Here is a 19,574-nt window from a genome sequence, read left to right as displayed (position 1 = left end):
GAATTGACCCTTGTGGGACTCCACATGTCATGGACGTCCACTTAGACTTATGCTCTCCTAGATTCACAGAATAACCTCTCCCTTCTAAGTATGACCTGAACCATTTGAGTACCATCCCAGAAAGCCTGACCCAGTTTTCCAGTCTCTCTAGTAGTATGTTATGATCAAATGCAGCACTGAGATCTAGTCATACCAGCGAATATAATTAATTAAATTAATGAGCACTGTCACTGTGCTGTGATGCGGTCCGAAACCAAATTGAAAATTGTCCAGGTATCCATTCGAGTTTAAATATTTGTTGAGCTGATTTGTTCAGACTACCTTTTCAATAATCTTGCCTATAAAAGGAAGATTTGAAATTGGTCTATAGTTGCTCAAAATGGTGTTATCAAGATTGCAATTTTTTCAGGAGGGGCTTAACAACAGCAGTTGTCAGGTCATTTGGAAATGTCCCAGAAAGCATTCTAAGAGATCTGCTTCTAAATAATTTTGAAAAAAAAAAAAAGTTGGCAGTGTGTCAAGCAGTTGACGATTTTAGGTGCAGCACTATGTCTAACAAAATATTTCTATCAATTGCTTCAAAAGCAAACATAGTGTCTTCATTTTGATATTGTGGTCAAATCTGTCTGACTTGAGGATGTGCTAATCGCCTTCCTGATATCAATGATCTACTCTGAAAAGAAAGAAGCAAACTGCATTTAAACTGCATTAAAAACTAAATGTCCACCTCTCCTAACAGTCCTGCAGACACTGATGAAAGTAAAGTTAGGAGAGGCTGTTTTATTGAGGACTGTTGCACTGCAGCTGTCTTCTGTCATTTAGAAACATAAAATCCAGATTTTTTGTGTTTGAGTCATTGTTACAATATTTATTTTTTAGTGGGTGAATGTTTAAAAATGCTGACTTGATGGCAGTGCTTTGTCTCTTTACATCAATCTTAGTTTGATGCATAATGGGCCACATATTAGATGAGTTAGGCCTTTGGCTTGAGAAGACCTTAGACTTTCTATCATGTGATAAAACAGAAATAGAGAAAGCTACAGGCACACTGGGTTATATTTGGGAATATTTGTGTTATCCTGTTAACACTAGAACCGCCAGAGGTTGCTGCATGCCTTAATCTGCCAGTGGGTAAATTTCACCCAAGTACATTACAACTGTATTTATACGGCAGAAGAACATATTTCACTGTATTATGACACGGTCTTCACAAAGAAGTGTCTAGAGTCATGAAATGATTGTCTAGTCATCAACTATATATTTATCGTGTTGTTATATGTTCAAAACTTTTTAATGCAGGCTACATGAATCCATAATGGTCAGTAGCCTAAGGTAAATAAAAAATAAAAAAAAATAAAAAAAGGCCTGCACTGACAGCAGAAAATACAAGGTAGTAGCCTAACTATTTATGTGGTACATTATTATACAATGTCATTAATCAATATATTAAGATAAACTGTAAGGTCTATATAAGTAGCCATGTCTTTGCCACTGTCTCTTGTCATGTATTAACATATGTGCTTTGGTGAGTCAAGTCTGTTCAAGTCAAGTCTGCTCATACCTTGTGTTTCTAATACCTACCTTCCATAAATCGCCTTTTTTAAGTCATTTTTACTTAATTTATGAAACTGAAAACTGCTAAATTAGTGAGTGAAAGTCATTGCTTTGAAATGTACAATGTTAAAACATAAGCGGCAAGTAAACGTGCAAGATATGTCTTCTATACAGCTAATGGCAGGATCTGGTCTTCTGTAGCTCTTATCTAATTTTTGACTGTCATACATGATGCCTAGCTCATATTTTCTATTATAAAGGCAAAAACTAAGAATTAACAATTACGCAAGAACTTATGTATGTGCGACCATATGAAATTGGTATCACATGTAATTGGCATGTTATGGAATTTAACTATGGCAATATATTAACATGATATACAGAGCCGGACAGTAACATAGTACATTTACTTGAGTACAGTACTTAAGTACAATTTTGAGGGATCTGTACTTTACTCGAGTATAATTTTTGGGGAGTACTCATGACTTTACTCAAGTACATTTGAGAGGCAAATATTGTACTCTTTACTCCGCTACATTTCTATCCATAACCGTATCCATAAGTACCCGTTACTTCTTCAGCCCCGTCCACACGGAGATGGACCCCCGATCTTTTTTTCCCTCGTCTCAAGAAATATTCACGTCCACACGAAACTGATGTAGTATACATGCCAGACCAGCATGTGGCGCTGTAATTCTGCCACAGAGATACACTTAAAACGGAGAAGAAGAAGACATGGATTTGCTGATAAACCTTGCGCGTGGTACACAAACGAACATAGAACAATAGATTTATTAATCCGTGTTAATGTAAGTTAATAAAAAATACAATCCTTTAGTGTTTGTTCATGTTTTTGTTGCTGTTACGTGATGTAGTGGTGTTTGACTAGGGGCGAGACGTGGGCTGATGATGCCATATTTTCAGAAAATGTACGGATTCGCCGTCCAGACAAAAGGCAAAGGCAGTGTTTTCAAATATATCCACTCAGGGACCCGGTTTCAAAACATCGGTTTCACTCTTCCAAAATGCCAGATCCGTGTGGACGAAAATGCCTATCCGCTAAAAATTTTGTGTGCCAAAAAAAAAAAAAAAAAAAAAATCTCGGACACCATATCAAACGTCATTGGATAGTGCAGGAAGGAAGAGGAAGAGGATGCTGAGGCGTGTCATGACAGACCTTCAAAGAATAATAAAGATTATATTTATTATAATTTTTTCTGTTCAGTTTTTTGTCTTATTTTTGTTTTCTTGTACTATTTGATTGTTCTTGTAAATACATAATGTACATTTCTATATTTTGGACTTTAATTTATGTTGCCTAGCAGGTTTTTTGTCTCATTTTTGTTCTTCTACTATATTTTTTGTTTTGTACTATTTGATTGATCTTGAGTAAATAAATAATGTACATTTCTACATTTTGGACTTTTATTTATGTTGCCTAGCAGCTATGGATTTTAATTTTACTATTATAGGTGAACATATAGGTGCATATATACGTGCATATATGTACCTATATAGGTATATGTATGCAGATATATATGTATACATATATGTGTAAATATATGTGTGCATATATAACGGCCAATTTTATATATGTCACATATATTAAAAACCTATATCAAAACCTATATTGAAACATATATGTTTATATAGGTTTTTCCATGTGGGTTTTGGGGGTTTATCGCTGCTCTCTCTGCTCTTATCAATGCTAGGCTGCATGGATGGGCCCAGAGTTCTTGTCAGAACAGAAACATGCTGCCAGTCCAAACTGTATCCTAATTGGCATTCATCTTTTATGTCAGTGGTCCTTACAGATATTACTTGTGAAATGAATTGACATCATGCATGTGTAAAAGTGGGATGAACAGAAAAATTAATGTAATTAAAAATATATGTCCAATAAGATGCTCATAAGAGTTTATGAAGCAAGAAAGACAAAACTTTACCAGTGGTTGTGACTGTTGGAGTAATGGATGCTGTCGCTGTTGTGGTTGTTGTTCTTGGTGTTGATGCTGTTGTCAGAGAGGCTGCACTAAGCCTTGTGACATCTGATATCAGGAATATTTGTTCAATATAAATGTAAATAAAACAGAAATAAATGACTGAAATACACATTAGTATATTACCTGTACAGTAAGCTCCACAGAATATTGGCCGGACAAACTCATAAACATAATAATTTCCTGGACAGGCTTTGACTTGTATAGGGAGAGATCTGTAATAACAGCAGTCACTCCACCCGGAGCCACAGACCTGACGGGTGACCACCCCATCTTCCAGTCGCGGATGGGAGCCGTTGAGCCACATTGGGATGTAAGTGCCACACATGTATTGATTTACACATGATTCTGGCATCTGGGCACTCTGACCGTTGTAGAACAGCCTGTACCAGCCCTGGAAGTTATCACACCTTCTATAGTTACTATCATAGGGATTGTCTGTTGCTCTCCAAGTCTCATTCAGACTGTTATAGTTGTAGCAAGGGTCAACTCTTGGGGTGGTGAAACGTACTATTATGAAAAAAATAGAGAACATAGAGAATATTATATACAGCAGATGAATTTATTCAGGATAATAATGTGAAAATCGCAATAATTCACAATAAAGCCCTGTTCACACAAAGAATCCCATCACAGCTGTGGTGTGGACTTGAGAACGATTTTTAGAACTATACCTTCATCATTATCATCCTTGGTGTGAAAGTACCTTAAGCATACAAATAAAAGTAACAGGGTATATAAAAAAAAATAATGTACCTGCACAATATACAGGAGACGGGATTGAAAGAGGTGGTCTGGTAAATTTGTAGACATAATAGTTTCCAGGACAAGCTTTGACTTGTATTGGGTCGGATCGGTAGTAACTGCAATCCTCATAATGAGAGCCGTAAATGTCACGAGTAACAACTCCATCTTCCAGCCGAGGATGAGAGCCACCAAGCCACAGAGAACTAAAACCTCCACATGCCAAGTAAGACACACACCATTCAGGCATCTGAGCACTCAATCCATTAAGAAAGAGTCGATACCAGCCATCCCAGTTAACACCTGTGTCATCATAATCAGCATTGAGTCCATTCATATGCCCGTAATCAAGTATGTTTCTCCAGTTGTCATTGAGTGTGTTGTAGTTAATGCATGGGTCATAATCTAAAAGTGAGAGATGACAAGATCTAAACAAACAAGGCATTTTTTATGAAGTTCATGAGTGCAAATCTGAACAGGTCAAGCATAAAGATCACGAGATTCCTAGACCATTCATCCTTAACAGATCTGTGTAATAGGGATGCTACATGTGAATAAACAAAAGGTGTGATTTTCAATTTCAATGCAAAAATTAAATTGGAATTTTACTTGTAACTTTTTATTATTGTAAAAACACACATTTATTCATTTATAAAGACTGATTAACAACTTACTCAAAGGGTTGTTGGTTCTACTGATTATAGATGGACTAACAGTGGAAATCGGCTGTGAAATGGTGCTAATATCTGAAAAAAGATAATTCATCATATGACTAAAATCAGTACTAGTTTAAAAGACTTCAAAAGTGGTTAAAAAAAAAAAAAAAAGAGGAAAAAGCACAGTACTTGTACAATATCCTGCACACCACACGTCTGGCTTCACAAGTTCATAGACATAGTAATTTCCTGGACATGCTTTAACTCTGATTGGTCTTGTTTTGTAACTACAGCATTGAGTCCCGTAGGTCCCTCCACAGACCTCTCTGATCACCACTCCATCCTCAGTCCGAGGGTGAGGACCGTTCAGCCACAGGGTTATCTGTGTGTTACATCTGTATGAACTAACACAGGTCTCTGGCAACTGGATGTTCATTCCACGGTAGAAAAGCCGGTACCAGCCGTTCCAGGAGAAAGAAGAATCACAAATGCGATCTTCACTTTCATTGTTGGCTCTCCAGGGACGATCCAGAGACTTATAGTTGTAGCAGGGATCACTGCTGATGTTTTGGAAAGCAACTGTTACGGAGTTTGCAAAAGTAATGTTAAAACACTGTAATTAAATTGAAAACAATTTAGAGTATTCTAAAACATATAAGAATGGTTCATTTCGTGATTTTGAGCAATTATATTGTAGCCAGTAGTGTGCAGTCTGACCAAAATGAGGTATATCTGGCCAACAGAATGGGCAAAACACCTTGGTTGGGATTACTCTGATTGGTTTGGTTGATTTAGCTATGGTATGGACTTTAAATAGGCCCAAGAGGACTTTGTGGTATTACCACATGGTCACATACTGTTATGCGTCATCTGTTTGTCATCTGACATCCTGCGCATGTGTATTACGTATTCAGTGTTCGTAGACTCATTTTGTTTCTTTACAAATTCACATCATTACAAAGACAGACTTTTAACAACATTGTCGTCTGTATGCCTGTCTATATATATATATATTGTCCTTGACTGAATGTGTTTCTTGTCAGTTCACTGTGGGAGCTTAATGTTATCTGCTTCACACATGGTGGGTTTAGCTGTTACAGTTTTAGATCCACACCTCCACTACTTTCTTTGCTGGCAAACACATACAGTAAGTAGGCTATGCATTTGTGATACTGAATGTTTGGTTTCAATTTGTGAGATTTCAGGGATTAAGGGAATGCTACAATAATAATGGGTTATAAATGGCCTGCACAAAACTATACTTTTTCATTCAGACTGTTTGAAGATGTTAAATTTCCTAACGCACAGAGCATTTAATCTTCATATTGATTTTACCTGCACAGTACATTGGCCTGGGGATTGATGCGTTGGGTTTGACAAGTTCATAGACGTAATAATTTCCAGGACAAGCTTTGACTCGAATGGAGTTGGACTTGTAGCTGCCACAAGAGGAAGACGACCACAACCACCACCAAGCATTAGTTCCCACCACTTCACGGGTCACCACTCCATCCTCAAGTCTTGGATGAGAACCACTGAGAGACAATCCAGTTTCACCCCCACAATGAGTAGTACTCACACACCACTCAGACATTTGAGCACTGAGTCCTCTCAAGATACAGTCGATACCAGCCTCTCCATTCAACAAGACTGTCATTACCTGAAGGGTTGTACAAACTGTAATAGTTTGGCTGTATGTCTCTCCAGTACTCATCAAGAATGGTATAATTATAGCATGGATCAAAGCTAGTTGTTGTAGAACCTGATGCAAAAAGAAAGTTATGATCATTGTGTGATTATTCTTCAGAATACAGATGGCAAACACACTTAACACTACATTACAGTTAAACCTCTGTGTCTGTATGACAAAGTGTGGATTGAGGATAAACTGACTGCAATTACTACGAATCCATAATTTACAATCCTCTCTCACTAATTACCACCTAGATCATTAGTGAGCATTTTCCAGAAAGCACATCTACATTTGCTTTCACCTTATTTATTGCTGAAATTAGCATACTTCTACAGTATAAAGACCCCTAAAATGTAAAGTGTTTTATAAATTAAAGAACGTATTGTTATTAAAAGGAGTTTATATATTTATCATACTTATCTCAAGATAATGCTCAAATGAAAAAAAAAAAAAATTTTGTTGATTTGTTTATTCTAGCTAGGTTTTTTAAAAAATATTAAAGCAGCTTTGAATAAAGTTATCTGCATAAAGCCTAAAATGAACTGATAACATAAATTGGTTATACAAAAAAAGTCTAAACTTTTAAAACACTGAATTAGTTTTTGTTTGCAATTCTGCACACCCATTTTAGCTGGGGGGGGGGGGGGGGTAATTTGATTTAAAAATTATGCCTATCTTTCTCTTTTTAGTTTTCAGATCTTGTTGTTCCTGCTCTGATCACCAGGGGAGGATGGTGTTACTGTTCTGCTGTCAATCACCTGTCAATCCCACCTGTAACTCCGCCCATTTTACTTGTTCATTATTATCATCTTTTGAAATTCTATGCCAGATATGTCTAGTCATACAAGTTTGCTCTTTCTTGTTTGACATCAGACATGTCTGTTAAGGAAATTAATTTCATCTTACATCTGAGTCTGGATTTCAAAAGCACCTTTTCAGTATCATCTTTTTTAATGTAAAGCAAGGATGGAACAAAACAATATAACTTATAATGTTATAATTATAAACATTATAACATTATATGTTTATAATGGCAAAACATTATAAACATGTTTGTCCATGGATCATTTCACCTGTTAAGGTGAGACACTGCAGGCAAAAACACTGTTTTTTCAAGCACCTGTCAATTTTGAGATTTTGGGCTTTTTGATTTTTCATAAAGTGCTTTTTCCAACTAGTGGAAGGAAAACATCCAAAAGACACTGTTAAGTGTTTCTTTTATAGCATTTTATCTGTTTGTGTCAATAGATTTCAATTACAATACATATTTTTAAACGTTTTCTCAAAATGAGTTTTTTCTTCAACACTGAGCCATAAATCTCCACTTCAGTAGCACTTACACACACCAAACATGACATTTTTTATTCCTGTCTATATTCTGAAGGTTTTTACAGAGGGATTTGTTCATATATATTTTCCTTGATAATATACAACATTTTATTCAAAGTATTTTCTGAATTATGGAGTGACAAAGAAAAAAGATAACCAGAATTCCCTCAGTAAAAACATTTGACTCTAATATGTCAAAAAAATTAAACAAACATTTTGAAACTGACTTCATCTAGCATTCAGATTTTTGTACTAAACATTTGTGCACTTTAGCACACATTTCATTAAATAATGCCTCATTTGCATATTTAAACATAACATTTTTGAAAACTTGTAATACAAAATTTTTTGCAATAATCAATGTAATCAATCAACTGGGTAAGTAAGGTGATAACTATTAGTTTTTTTTTTTTTTTGCCCTATTCACCTGCAGTGTCTCGCATACATAAGCATAATGATTTAATGTTGTCCATTGATTCAGTTATCTACAGATCTATTCTGATGCAAATTACATAAACGCTCACCATTGATCAACAACAGCAACAGCGATGCACACAGTGAGATCAGAAACCTCATTGTGACAAATACCTGCACACAGACATAAAATGTCTCTTAATTATTTTGCTAGATTTCTTATGATATACATTTATAAAAGCTACTTAAGTTAGAACTTTCGGAGATATTCATATAAAATGAATGTAATAACATTAATAATATTAAGAAACAAGTTTACCTGAAGTCAGATGCTGGTGCAGATTCTCTCTCTCTTCAGCAGCTGAATACGGTGATATTGAACTAAAGCTTTCACAATCTCAGCAGCCTTTATTAATATGTGCGGGTGGAACCAGGAGTAATCTAAACATCTTAAACCAGTTTTTCTTGTGAGACTGAGATAAATGAAATGTCTCTTTACAATTTTTTTTACAATGAATGTTTAGCACATTACGGATCAAATCACCTTTAGTAAATTAATCTATTTCAAATGCAGGTATAAAAATCAAGGACATTAATAAAAATGGGTAGCTGTAACACTTAGTACACGGCAAGTGTGCATAAGTACACATCCAAGAGTGCAAAAACCAACACACTTGAGCCACCCCCCACAGACACACATACCTGAACTAGTGTGACGGTAATAGAAAGCGTGTTTCTGCCAATTTGTGAAATAATTCAGCCACAATACAGTAAAAACACAGACACCAAGGAAAAGCTTGTACAAAACAGACACACACACACACTCACACACATGCACACTTACAGACACGCACACACTATTATACACACACAAATTAACTGGTTTGGTTGTAGCAATATGGCAATATTGAGTCAGAAAAATCAAATAATCAAATAAGATATATATATATATATCCACAACTGAATCTGAAAGTTAATTTTTTTTTACTCTAAGCAGATGGTACTAATCTGGCTTAAAAAATTGGATTTTAAAGTCAATGGGCTTCATTCATGAAACACGAGCTGAAAATGTTTTTGTGTAAATCGTTAGTAAAGCTGTTCTGATGTAAATATTTGGGTCCATGAAAGTATTCGTATTTCCAAAACTTTAGTTGATGGTAAGATGGAATGTAGGCTACACCTTCTCCTTACAGGGGTAAATGGCGCACAAAACGTTCTGTGTTCTTTTTGGCAAACTGATGGCACTGAATTTTTGTACACTGCCATAATAATTGTATTAGATAATTTGCCTTTGCCCTCCATTTTTTATTATTATTATTATTATTTATTTTTTGAGTTGACAACTGTAAAATGCATCGCTCGTCACCGTCACTATTTACCCAGCCGTAAACATTGGATTGGTGGGACAAATAGCAACCAACCATCCAACTTGTACAATGTCTGCCAACAACAGTGTACAATAATTAGTACAATTCGTAAAAATGAGATACTAGTAATATGTTGCCACCATGTATATTCCAAATCATAGCAACTAATATTTTCGCAGCTAGAAAAACACTGTGCCAACAAAGTGTTCTCAAGCGCCACCATTTGGTAATTTTAAGAAGAGCACCTAACATTTTCAGCTGGCTAAAAACTCTTTGGTGGACACACATTATGGAATATCTATTGTTAGGCATACATGGCCTATTAGCCAAACCTGAAAAAGTATACCAGACCTTGACACGTACTTTGTATAGCTGTAATTCATAGATGGGGATTATGCTAATTGTAAATAAGTGTTAGTTAGTTATATTAGCTAAACTAATACAACTAAATATTAGTTAGTACCATGAAATCACAAAATAATGAACTAAACTATTATTGAACAAAAATACATAACATTTACTTAGCTGAAAAAAAAAAAAAAGTTTATTTCAGGTGTCCGGACACTTTTCACCGCGAACAACACAAGTGTGACTCCCAAATGAACAATACCAGAGTATTACTTTTACTCTACATTTTCTCATTCATTCTGGGGTAACACTTTAGAATGGTGTTCAGTGGGTTAACATTAGTTAATGCATTTAGTCTCAAGCAAACAATCAATAATGCTTTTATGGAATTTGTTATTCAAGATTATTCTTAATTTCTACATTGTAAACATTGTCAGCATTTAATAAATCATTAATATATTATTTCAAACAAACCATTAACAATACATTAACATTAATTATTAATTATTAATTAATTATTAATTATTTCAAACAAACCAATATCCCGGAGTAATTCATTTACTCAAACAGTACACTGACCAGGGGCGGATCTAGAAAAATATTGATGGGGTTGTAACAGAAATGAGTCGAACCAGACAAATTAAAGAGTCTATCAAAAACACGGAGCCGAATTCCTCAGGAAGTCATAAATCAGTTCTAGTGCCACAAGAACCAAGCAAGATGACCAACCAACTTGTTCACACAACAGCTTTCAACATTAACACCACTAAAACAATTATTGACAATTTCAACTCGAAGAAGAGAAATTTGGTGTCAAATGTGTTGTTTGTAATGGAAATGCAACGCTTGACATCACATGTAAACCCATGAGATCGAGTTAAACACTTCCATTGACTTCCCCCACCTAGCAGAACCAGACTGAAATTCCTTAGGGGGGGAAGGGGCTTTGAACCTCTTCACAGAACATCCCTATGTCATGAGAATGGCAAAGAAACTGCTTTTTGTACATATATATAGACCAGAATGAACTCAAAAAGACTTATAAATGAATCAGTCCATCGCTTCACTCCATATTCATTAATGTGTAACCCACACATTTGACTATCATGTTATAATCACTTATTGTGTATGTTTTTTTAATAACTATGGCATAGCTTAAGGATTCATAATTATGTTTGGTATGTGTGTGAGCTAATTTTCTTGCTTGAATTAGCACAGATAATCATTTTTTGATCAAATGTATCATTTTCGTTTAATAGGAATCATGTCCAAAATTAAACCCTGCAAGGCAGGAAAATTCGGACCACATGCTTGGTAAGATAAACATATGATTTATGATACCCCCGAGCCAAGACAATATCTGATTGGTCAAGACAACATTTGAGGTGTGGCCAACAGGCCAGTTTAAATACTTAGGACACCACAAAATCTTTGCTTTTAGTCTCTAGCTGTGTTTCTGTTATTAGCCATGTTTTTTTGTCATCACTGTTCTTTGAGTGCGGTTCCAGCGTGCTTCGGCCTGCAAGCCTGCTGCTACTTAGCCACGATGAGAAGGAACACAACCATGTCTCGTCAAACTTTATTTCTTTTCTTATCCGTTTGAGAGTTTCGTGTTCTGAGTTAAGTTTTGTAACGTCGAGTCTCCGACGCCTGACCTCGGGTGCCCGTTCAACTTCAACCAGCGCACACGGCTCTGCACCTTCAGCCAATGCCCAACAACCACGGGCTTCCCAAGTCGTCACTTCAGCCACTACTGAACTTCCAGCCAATCAGCAACACCGGGATACCCCTTTCAACGGGAGTCCCTTTCACAGGAAACCAAGGCAATGTATCCTCAAACATTTGTGCTGGTGTATCTAATATAATAAGCAAAAAGGTGTCCAAAAATGAAAGATTAAGTGAATATTTGAATTAAATGTTTGGTCAGTAGCCTAAACAAGGATTTGATCGTCCTGTAAGTGTAACAGCAGCAATTACATGGCATTTGTAATAACATGTACATCAATTGTTTATTTTGTATTTGCCTACATTATGTATTTTAACAGTGTTATTATTAACCAATCATTATTGCCTCATTGTTTTTTATATAATGCATTTTAAGTCATTTTAAAGGCTATTGATGGCTTAGGTCTGTTTTTATAGCAACAACATCAAAAAAATATTACAGTATATTAATACTTCTTTGTAAATTATTATTTAAAGTAACAAAACCATGTTTAATTTGCAGTTACCATGGCTACAAGAACGATGATTTGTGGTGTTATTGTTAAAACCATGGGTAATTTTCATAAGGTAACCTGAGAAAAAAAAAAAAGTTTCACAGGAATGTGCCTTAAAGTGATAAACGGACCTTGATTTTACCTAAATGATTTCTAATTTATTTTAATATATATTAAAAATGTATAAGGTGTGCATTGTATCTGACACCTAAATGAACACATTACAATTGTTTTATGACTGCAAGTCTGTCTACTCAAATTCTATTGAGCTTCAAATTTTCGTTTGATCCCATGTGAAAAAGTAGCATAATTTACATATGATTTACAATTTATTTTAATAAATATCAAACATTAAATTCAATTGTGCATTATAACTGACACCCAAATTAACAATAAGAGTTGTTTTTATGACTGTAAGTCATTCTCCTCAAATGCTACTGACGTTAGAAAAGTGTATACCAATACTGCATGTAACTTTAGAGACGGTCCCTAAATTTGAGACTCGAAAGTCCAACGTCAAGCCAACTTTATGCCTGTGTTTTTTTTGTGTGTTTTTTTTTTTTTTACTTTGTTTAACGTTAGTTTTCTTTTCTCTGGGCCGGATTGCTGATGTCCTTTACCCGGACATAGATGTTCATCCATCAATTACGAACATTCATACGCAACCATGAGGTGCGAGCGCGGATGGGAGAATGTTTTTTTTTTTCTTGAGCAACTGGGATGGTGCCCCTCTGGGAGTTGGTGCCCTATGCCCTACTACGTACTCTGCGTGTAGTGACGGTACCGAACACCTTTAATATTCACAGACACTAGTCCATATCGAGACTTGATTAAATGTACAGCTCTACTTTTGATTTATTCATTCAAAAATGGCCGAATTCCGTGACGTTCTGCTTTATACAGCAAGTTCCATTTCGGCGATTCAATCCATGTCCCTTTTCAAACACAGACGGGGAGAATTTATGAAAGTGTGAAAGTTCTGACACAAAACGAAGTTGTTATCCTCATGCTTTTTAAAAGTGGGTAAAATATCACGTAGTAGACTACATCACTGTAACGTTAGTTCTTTATCATCTCAAAGTCTGTGCTTTCATTAAAGCTTAATTTCTTGATAGATAGATAATCCATTTTTACCTCTTTCCTCCCGAGTCTCGTGGTTCCCTCGCTTTGCGTGTACTGAGAAAGTTTTCCAAACAAATCAGTCTCGTGCCGCTCTGGCGTCCTCTTGTGCTGCTGCATTCACTGCAGTCGGACATTGGGGATTCGTGCTCGTAAATTTTCAAATTGCCCATAACTTTTAATTCGTTGTTGCCAACTGGGGTGGCAGCAGGGGTGGCAGTGGCATTTGCCACCCCGGTAGATCTGCCCCTGACACTGACTGAACTGCTGTGAAGAGAGAACTGAAGATGAACACTGAGCCGACCCAGATAACGAATAATAGACTGACTCGTTCACGAGTGAAGAACCGGTTGCATCGGTGTTCAGATCACCAGTAGTTCTTTCGGACAGTTCGATTCAATAAACCGGTTGAAGAAAACGGTTCACCGGTTCTTTTGCGCTCGACGTAATGACGTCATTGGCGATGATTGCCCTTGATTCAAGCCTTCGGTTTACCCGCGCTCATAACACTAGCATAGAATCAGTTCAGAATCAATCACCAAAAGAATCAGTTCGGTTCAGACGCCCTGTGTGTCGGTCTGCTTCACGCTGAATCACGCATGCGCAGTATCATAAGCTCTTCGGTTCACGAATCGGACGCGTCTGACAGAAACGGTTCTTGACTCGTGAATGAGTCAATCTTTTGTTAATTATCTCGCTTGGTGTTAATCTTCAGTTCTCTCTTCACAGCAGTTCAGTCAGTGTACTGTTTTTGAGTACATGAATCACTCCGGGAAATTGGTTTGTTTGAACTCAGAGGGAGTGTCAGCCACATAAAAAAAAGTTAACAGCTTAAGTCATTTGTGGATTAATGCTTATTGGAGACGTGCAGCATTTTAAACGATTCAGTTCTATTTGGTGAACTGGTTCAAGAAGATGCGGTTACATCGAATGATTCGTGAACCGGAATATCACTACATATTACACATAGACAGTAAAAGAAATAGACACAGCGACCCCATTGGAACTCAACTGAGACAAGTGAAGCCCATTTTTAGTGTTTTTTAGCACTTCCGTTTCTGACGCGCAGACTCAAACAAAGCTTGACGACGTCAGCAACCAGTCTGACAGATGTAAATCTTGTGGCTGTGCGTGCAAACTGCCATCGTTAATCTTGCAGAGACGGCGAGCTTGAGCGGGGAGTTCTTTGTCGTGAGTGAGCAGGAGTAAGTATTCTGATTAATTATTTTGTTTAGTATTTTAAAATGTAACTGTAGTACGCCATATTAAGTTAATTGTCTGCGAACTTCTCCTCCTGTCTGTACGGTAATGCGACAGAGAGACGAGTGGTTATGACGCAATCGTTAGCCTATTTTTTACAAAAACTGTTTATACGGGGCCATAATGTAACATAGAAGGTAATGGAGCCCTTTATACATTGTCGTGTATCTTTAGAAATAAATAATGGAGAAATGGAGTCTTTAAACGCCTCAGATGTAAAGTTATTCGCTGTCAAAGTGACGCCAAAATGAATGGGAGTCAATGGGAATGCTAACGCAAGTGAAGTTCTGCTACAAGATGGCAGCCCCCACCCGACTTCAACTTCCGATCGACTTCCTTGCCGCCTGAGACTACACTGCAGTGTTTTGAAATCTCACAGACACGGAAGAGAAGACAATGCTAAATAAAGTCGTAGTTTTTGCTATTTTTGGACCAAAATGTATTTTCGATGCTTCAAAAAATTCTAACCGACCCTATGATGTCACATGGACTACTTTGATGATGTTTTTCTTACCTTTCTGGACATGGACAGTAGACCGTACACACAGTTTCAATGGAGGGACTGAGACCTCTCGGACTAAATCTAAAATATCTTAAACTGTGTTCAGAAGATAAACTGAGGTTTTACGGGTTTGGAACGACATGAGAGTGAGTTATTAATTACATAATTTAGATTTTTGGGTAAACTAACCCTATAAATACTGTGATATTGTTTAATAGTACCCACTATTAGCCTTTTCATAGAAAGACATAATTGAACTCCTACACAAACATATAAATTTTTAAAGCTTAATTGAACTGAAAATAAACAGTCTTGTAATGTTTTTGCATGACTTTAATTAGCATGAATCTGATTGGCTTTGCCATTGTTCCACTTCATTTCAAGTAAAACAAGATTAATATAGTAGTATGCAACAATTAATAAAACTGATTAAACAACAATTCACTTAAAATACCACAGTTATAACTGCTATGAAGCAAAGAAACCTTTAGAAACCCACAACCAGCGTGACATCAGTGCAACCTTAATTATAATGACATTAGATTATATGCATGTTAAATGCTTCCAATTTTCTCGAAGAAATTTTTAAAAGAGGATCAAGACACTCATCATAAAGACAAACAACACCATCAGAGAAGCACACAGAGAAGAAGCCTTGGATACCTTCACTGGGTCTTTGACCCACTTATCTGTGAATAGGGAAAATAATGAAATGTAATATATTCAAGACAGAAATAATAACTTACTAATTAAAACAGTTGAATGAAATGTTCACCTGTGTTTCCTTCTGACAACATCAGAGGACCCATGGATATTGAAGAACTGTCGTGGAAGTCCAGAGACCTGCGCTTTCTCCAGTGCTGCCCAGAGTTACAGTTCTACAGAAGGAAAAGACAGAATCCAGCTATGTAAGTCCCGTTAAATATAACTGAACAAAAATGAGACATAAAGGGAAGTGCAAAATCTCCACAAACAAGTATTATAGCATCCCTGTCATTAAAGGTTCTGATATACTTCTTGGTATGAGACGTGGATCAATTGTCACAATATTATAGACAAAAGAATAATGATTAGCAGCAGTTCAGAGTCCAGTATCATTTTGCAATGCAAAAGAATCATTCCATTTCCATAATCAGTATTTAAGTGTGAATGGTTCATAGTCTAAAAACTTTAGCATGATGTGGAAAAACTATTGGAGCAATTGTACTGGTGCGTATACATTTTTGGCAGCTCAGCTATTCAACACAGTGTGTTTATGTTGCTAGTGACTTGGAGATGTTGTTCTCCTGTCTCACCTCTATTGAATGAGAAAACAAACCATGGAAAAAAAAGCACGTCAAAGAAGATGGAGTTCCAGAACAAACCAAGCAAATGCATAACCACCATGGACCAAGAGTATCTCAAAGGTGTTTAGAAGACAAAACAAACTCCCCCTGAAAGATTGCTTTGGTCAGCTATTTCGAACTCCTGAAACAAACTCAAAACAAACTTCGTTTCGGCCTAATTTTGTTTGAAATGATGTCATATAAGTTTCTTCTTTGATTTTTTTTTAAGTATATCGGGGCCTTAAACCTTATCACTATGGGCAGTGGTGATGATGATATTTGCAGACCAGTTTTTAGATTATTGTTTGATCAACAGGAGGTTGTCAGTAGTAGAATCTAAAACCTTGACATTTACAACCATATAGTAATCGTCACATCTCACCACTGAACAGTGATTGCTAGACAGAAGGCAAAGTTGAATAGAACAGTGCAGGTAAAGCTTAGTGGAGTTTGCAGTGAAGATAAACATCCTGAAGGAGAAACGGCTGGATGTCGAGACGCCGTTCTGCAGCAGCTCCACTGTGTCATCATTTGGATTGGGACACCTGAGAATATCAATGATAAACAATTAATATATATATATTTTTTGTCATGCAAGACATTCTATATCAAAGTTGTCCTGTGCTTTAGCACTGAAATACTGAAAAGCAAAGCATCCAACAGGGATGTTTCATTTTTTATTCAATGTATGTGCAGATCAAAGTGTATTTTTAAAAAAATATTGTTTTACAGTGACATGAGACTGATCTTTTTGGAATAGAAAAGAAGCATTTTTTTTAACTCTTGAACGATGAGATCCCAGCGGAGAGTGTAATCGGGGTCATTCACAGGTGTAGCCCAACATGTGTCTATCACCAGGGCAAATTGTCGACTGTCAACCCCCTCAACGCGAACTTCCACATGCATCTCCTGGTTGAGCTCCGCATCCACACTACCAGTGAAGGGCTGGGTAAACTCATCGTCCTGATATGGAATCATCCGAACACGATATCTGCCTTCACCCGCTGGAAGGCTCTTGTGCACAATGCTATTAAAATGAAGGGTAGATCTGTGTTAAGAGTTACCCCAGTTTGTTATTTATGTTTCTGCTTAAAGAATTAGTTTGCACTAGAGGTGGGCATAGATTAATTTTTTTAATCTAGATTAATCTCACTGTGATCTTGAAATTAATCTAGATTAATCTAGATTAAAATGGCTCATTCAAATTCTTCCGACGGCATTCAGAATATGTGTGTTACCCAAATAAAATTGACAAACAGTAAGTCTTTGAGAAGGGGTTTATCAAGCAAGGTGGTGCATTAGAAATGTACATCTCCTGTTTCCAAAATGCATCACAAACTGCTTGAAAAAGCTGTAAACTAATTCCACATTGCACAATTGCCCGGTGAAGGTTGTAGCAGTGGGCCCTGTTTGAAATTGTTTAATTTGTATGTTCGTTTATTTTTATTTATTTATGCTATTTACACAATGTTTAAGGTTTTTTCAAGTTTGTAGGTGTCAAGGTACAGAAACTAAATAATTAAATGTAAAAAAGCACTGGATAGTCTTCAATGTCAAAATGAAATATACAATCAAACCTACATTTATTCAGACACCTTCAACATTTCTCACATTATTACAGTTTTGCTATATATATCAAAAAAGATCTGGTGTCTGAATAATTTTTGATTTGACTGTTAAAACTACAAAGTAGTCAAGAGCAGTGAATGATTTTCATTTTCATTTTCTTGGATTAACATTAACAGCAGCCAGTAGCTAAATTAGGCGCAGTCACTTTAAGAGACGATGAACGCATCCAATATAATACACATCCCATTTTTTTCCTCAACTGTTTACTTTCACTTAAGAAATAACTGACTGTTTTTTCGAACATAATTTCCAAGGTTGATATTTTGACATTTCGTATGTATTTGTCGGCACTAGAGCAAAAATAAGCAAATTCAATGTTCAAGTGTTTTGATCAAAACACTTGTTCTTTGATCAGAACAAGATGGCTCTTTCACATCTTGTTGTTTGTTTCAAACTGCGATTTGTATTTGTTCGTTCCGTTGCAGGAGGGACTTTGAGGAGAACTTCGCAGAAGAGAGCTCGGTTCAGTGTTGCTGTCCGTTAGGCTGGCCTCAACCAGTCGGTTATATAAAGTATCAAGGTGAAAGTCATCATAGCTCGCTTAGTATAGACCCAGCTCCCCACCCAACGTTGACAATAGATTAACAGCAATATTTTTTTTATCGCCCGATAAGAGTCTCACGTTAACGCAGCACGTTAACGGCGATAACGGCCCACCACTAGTTTGCACACATACAAAAAATCTTAATTTGCTGAAAATGTTGACATCTGCACTAGCTCTATGCTAGTATATCTTCAATGTGTATTGATTATCACCTCTCCAGTGGGTTGATTTCCATATTCATGGAAAGAGTTTGTGTTTGGGGGTAAGCACAGCTGAAAGAAAGCTTCAGAACCTTCTCTCTGCTGATGAGGCCTTCTGTCCTCGGTGTTCCCAGAATGAAGTTATCATAGATGAAGTGGGTGCCATTGGCCTGTTTAAAAAATAAAAAGTGATTTTTGTAATTCAGCCTAATTGAATTCTAGAAATGAGAGTAATAGTAACTACACAAGTAACACTATTTTGATGTTCCATTTAGAACATTTTGTGGACTACAAGTAACGTTGCACATAAATGTCAACTAGTTCTCTTCAGAGTAATAGTAGACTGTCTGGTTAATATCTGTTAACCCTTTATTGTAATGGTCTCCCAACAGACATTATACTGACTATATAACTTATTCTAACCCTACTGGTCTACTAACACTCTTCTAACACTCTTGTGAGAGTAAGTAGACATGTCAGTGCAACATTACTTATAGTCAACAGAATGGGTTAAAGGAACCATCAAAGTAAGGTGGAGGCACTACATAACCCAAACAGTTGCATAAGTCACATATTAATGGTGGAGAATGCGGGCAACAGTTTTTGTTGTGTGTGTGTGTGTGTGTGTCGGTGCAAGTGTCGTGAGCGACAGGTTACTTACACATATACAG

At 36.5% G+C, this 19,574-nt stretch overlaps 2 protein-coding genes across 2 annotated transcripts in view; both read right to left on the bottom strand.

The window, feature by feature from the left end:
- Positions 1-3,496: 3,496 nt before the first annotated feature.
- Positions 3,497-8,887, bottom strand: LOC113067538 (uncharacterized). The gene is made up of 8 exons (XM_026239917.1): positions 8,710-8,887; positions 8,501-8,564; positions 6,290-6,716; positions 5,144-5,533; positions 4,973-5,044; positions 4,311-4,703; positions 3,965-4,064; positions 3,497-3,566 (listed from the first exon to the last, which is right to left on the bottom strand). Exons 2-8 carry the CDS (start codon positions 8,501-8,503, stop codon positions 3,497-3,499), a joined length of 1,455 nt encoding a protein of 484 aa, XP_026095702.1. The 5' UTR covers positions 8,504-8,564; positions 8,710-8,887.
- A 6,651-nt stretch (positions 8,888-15,538) lies between these two features.
- LOC113067816 (uncharacterized) overlaps positions 15,539-19,574 on the bottom strand; it is a 32,452-nt gene continuing 28,416 nt past the window's right edge. Inside the window, exons 17-21 of the mRNA XM_026240293.1 lie at positions 18,916-19,073; positions 17,312-17,557; positions 16,913-17,075; positions 15,981-16,083; positions 15,539-15,894 (exon numbers count right to left, since the gene is read on the bottom strand). Of these exons, the coding sequence (XP_026096078.1) occupies positions 15,791-15,894; positions 15,981-16,083; positions 16,913-17,075; positions 17,312-17,557; positions 18,916-19,073 (774 nt within the window). The 3' untranslated portion in view covers positions 15,539-15,790. The remainder of the gene's footprint in view (positions 15,895-15,980; positions 16,084-16,912; positions 17,076-17,311; positions 17,558-18,915; positions 19,074-19,574) is intronic.

This window comes from Carassius auratus, linkage group LG28B (assembly GCF_003368295.1).
Source record: "Carassius auratus strain Wakin linkage group LG28B, ASM336829v1, whole genome shotgun sequence".
Classification (NCBI taxonomy): domain Eukaryota; kingdom Metazoa; phylum Chordata; class Actinopteri; order Cypriniformes; family Cyprinidae; genus Carassius; species Carassius auratus.
The sequence above is the reverse complement of the archived record's forward strand: the minus strand, read 5'-3'. Positions and strand labels throughout refer to the sequence as shown.

Excerpts from the sequence above, each read along its gene's own strand:
- LOC113067538 (XM_026239917.1), bottom strand. Across the intron at positions 5,534-6,289 it reads CAGGCCAATGTACTGTGCAG|TTGCTTTCCAAAACATCAGC; the intron begins GTAAAATCAATA and ends ACTCCGTAACAG. Across the intron at positions 5,045-5,143 it reads GTGTGCAGGATATTGTACAA|ATATTAGCACCATTTCACAG; the intron begins GTACTGTGCTTT and ends ATCTTTTTTCAG.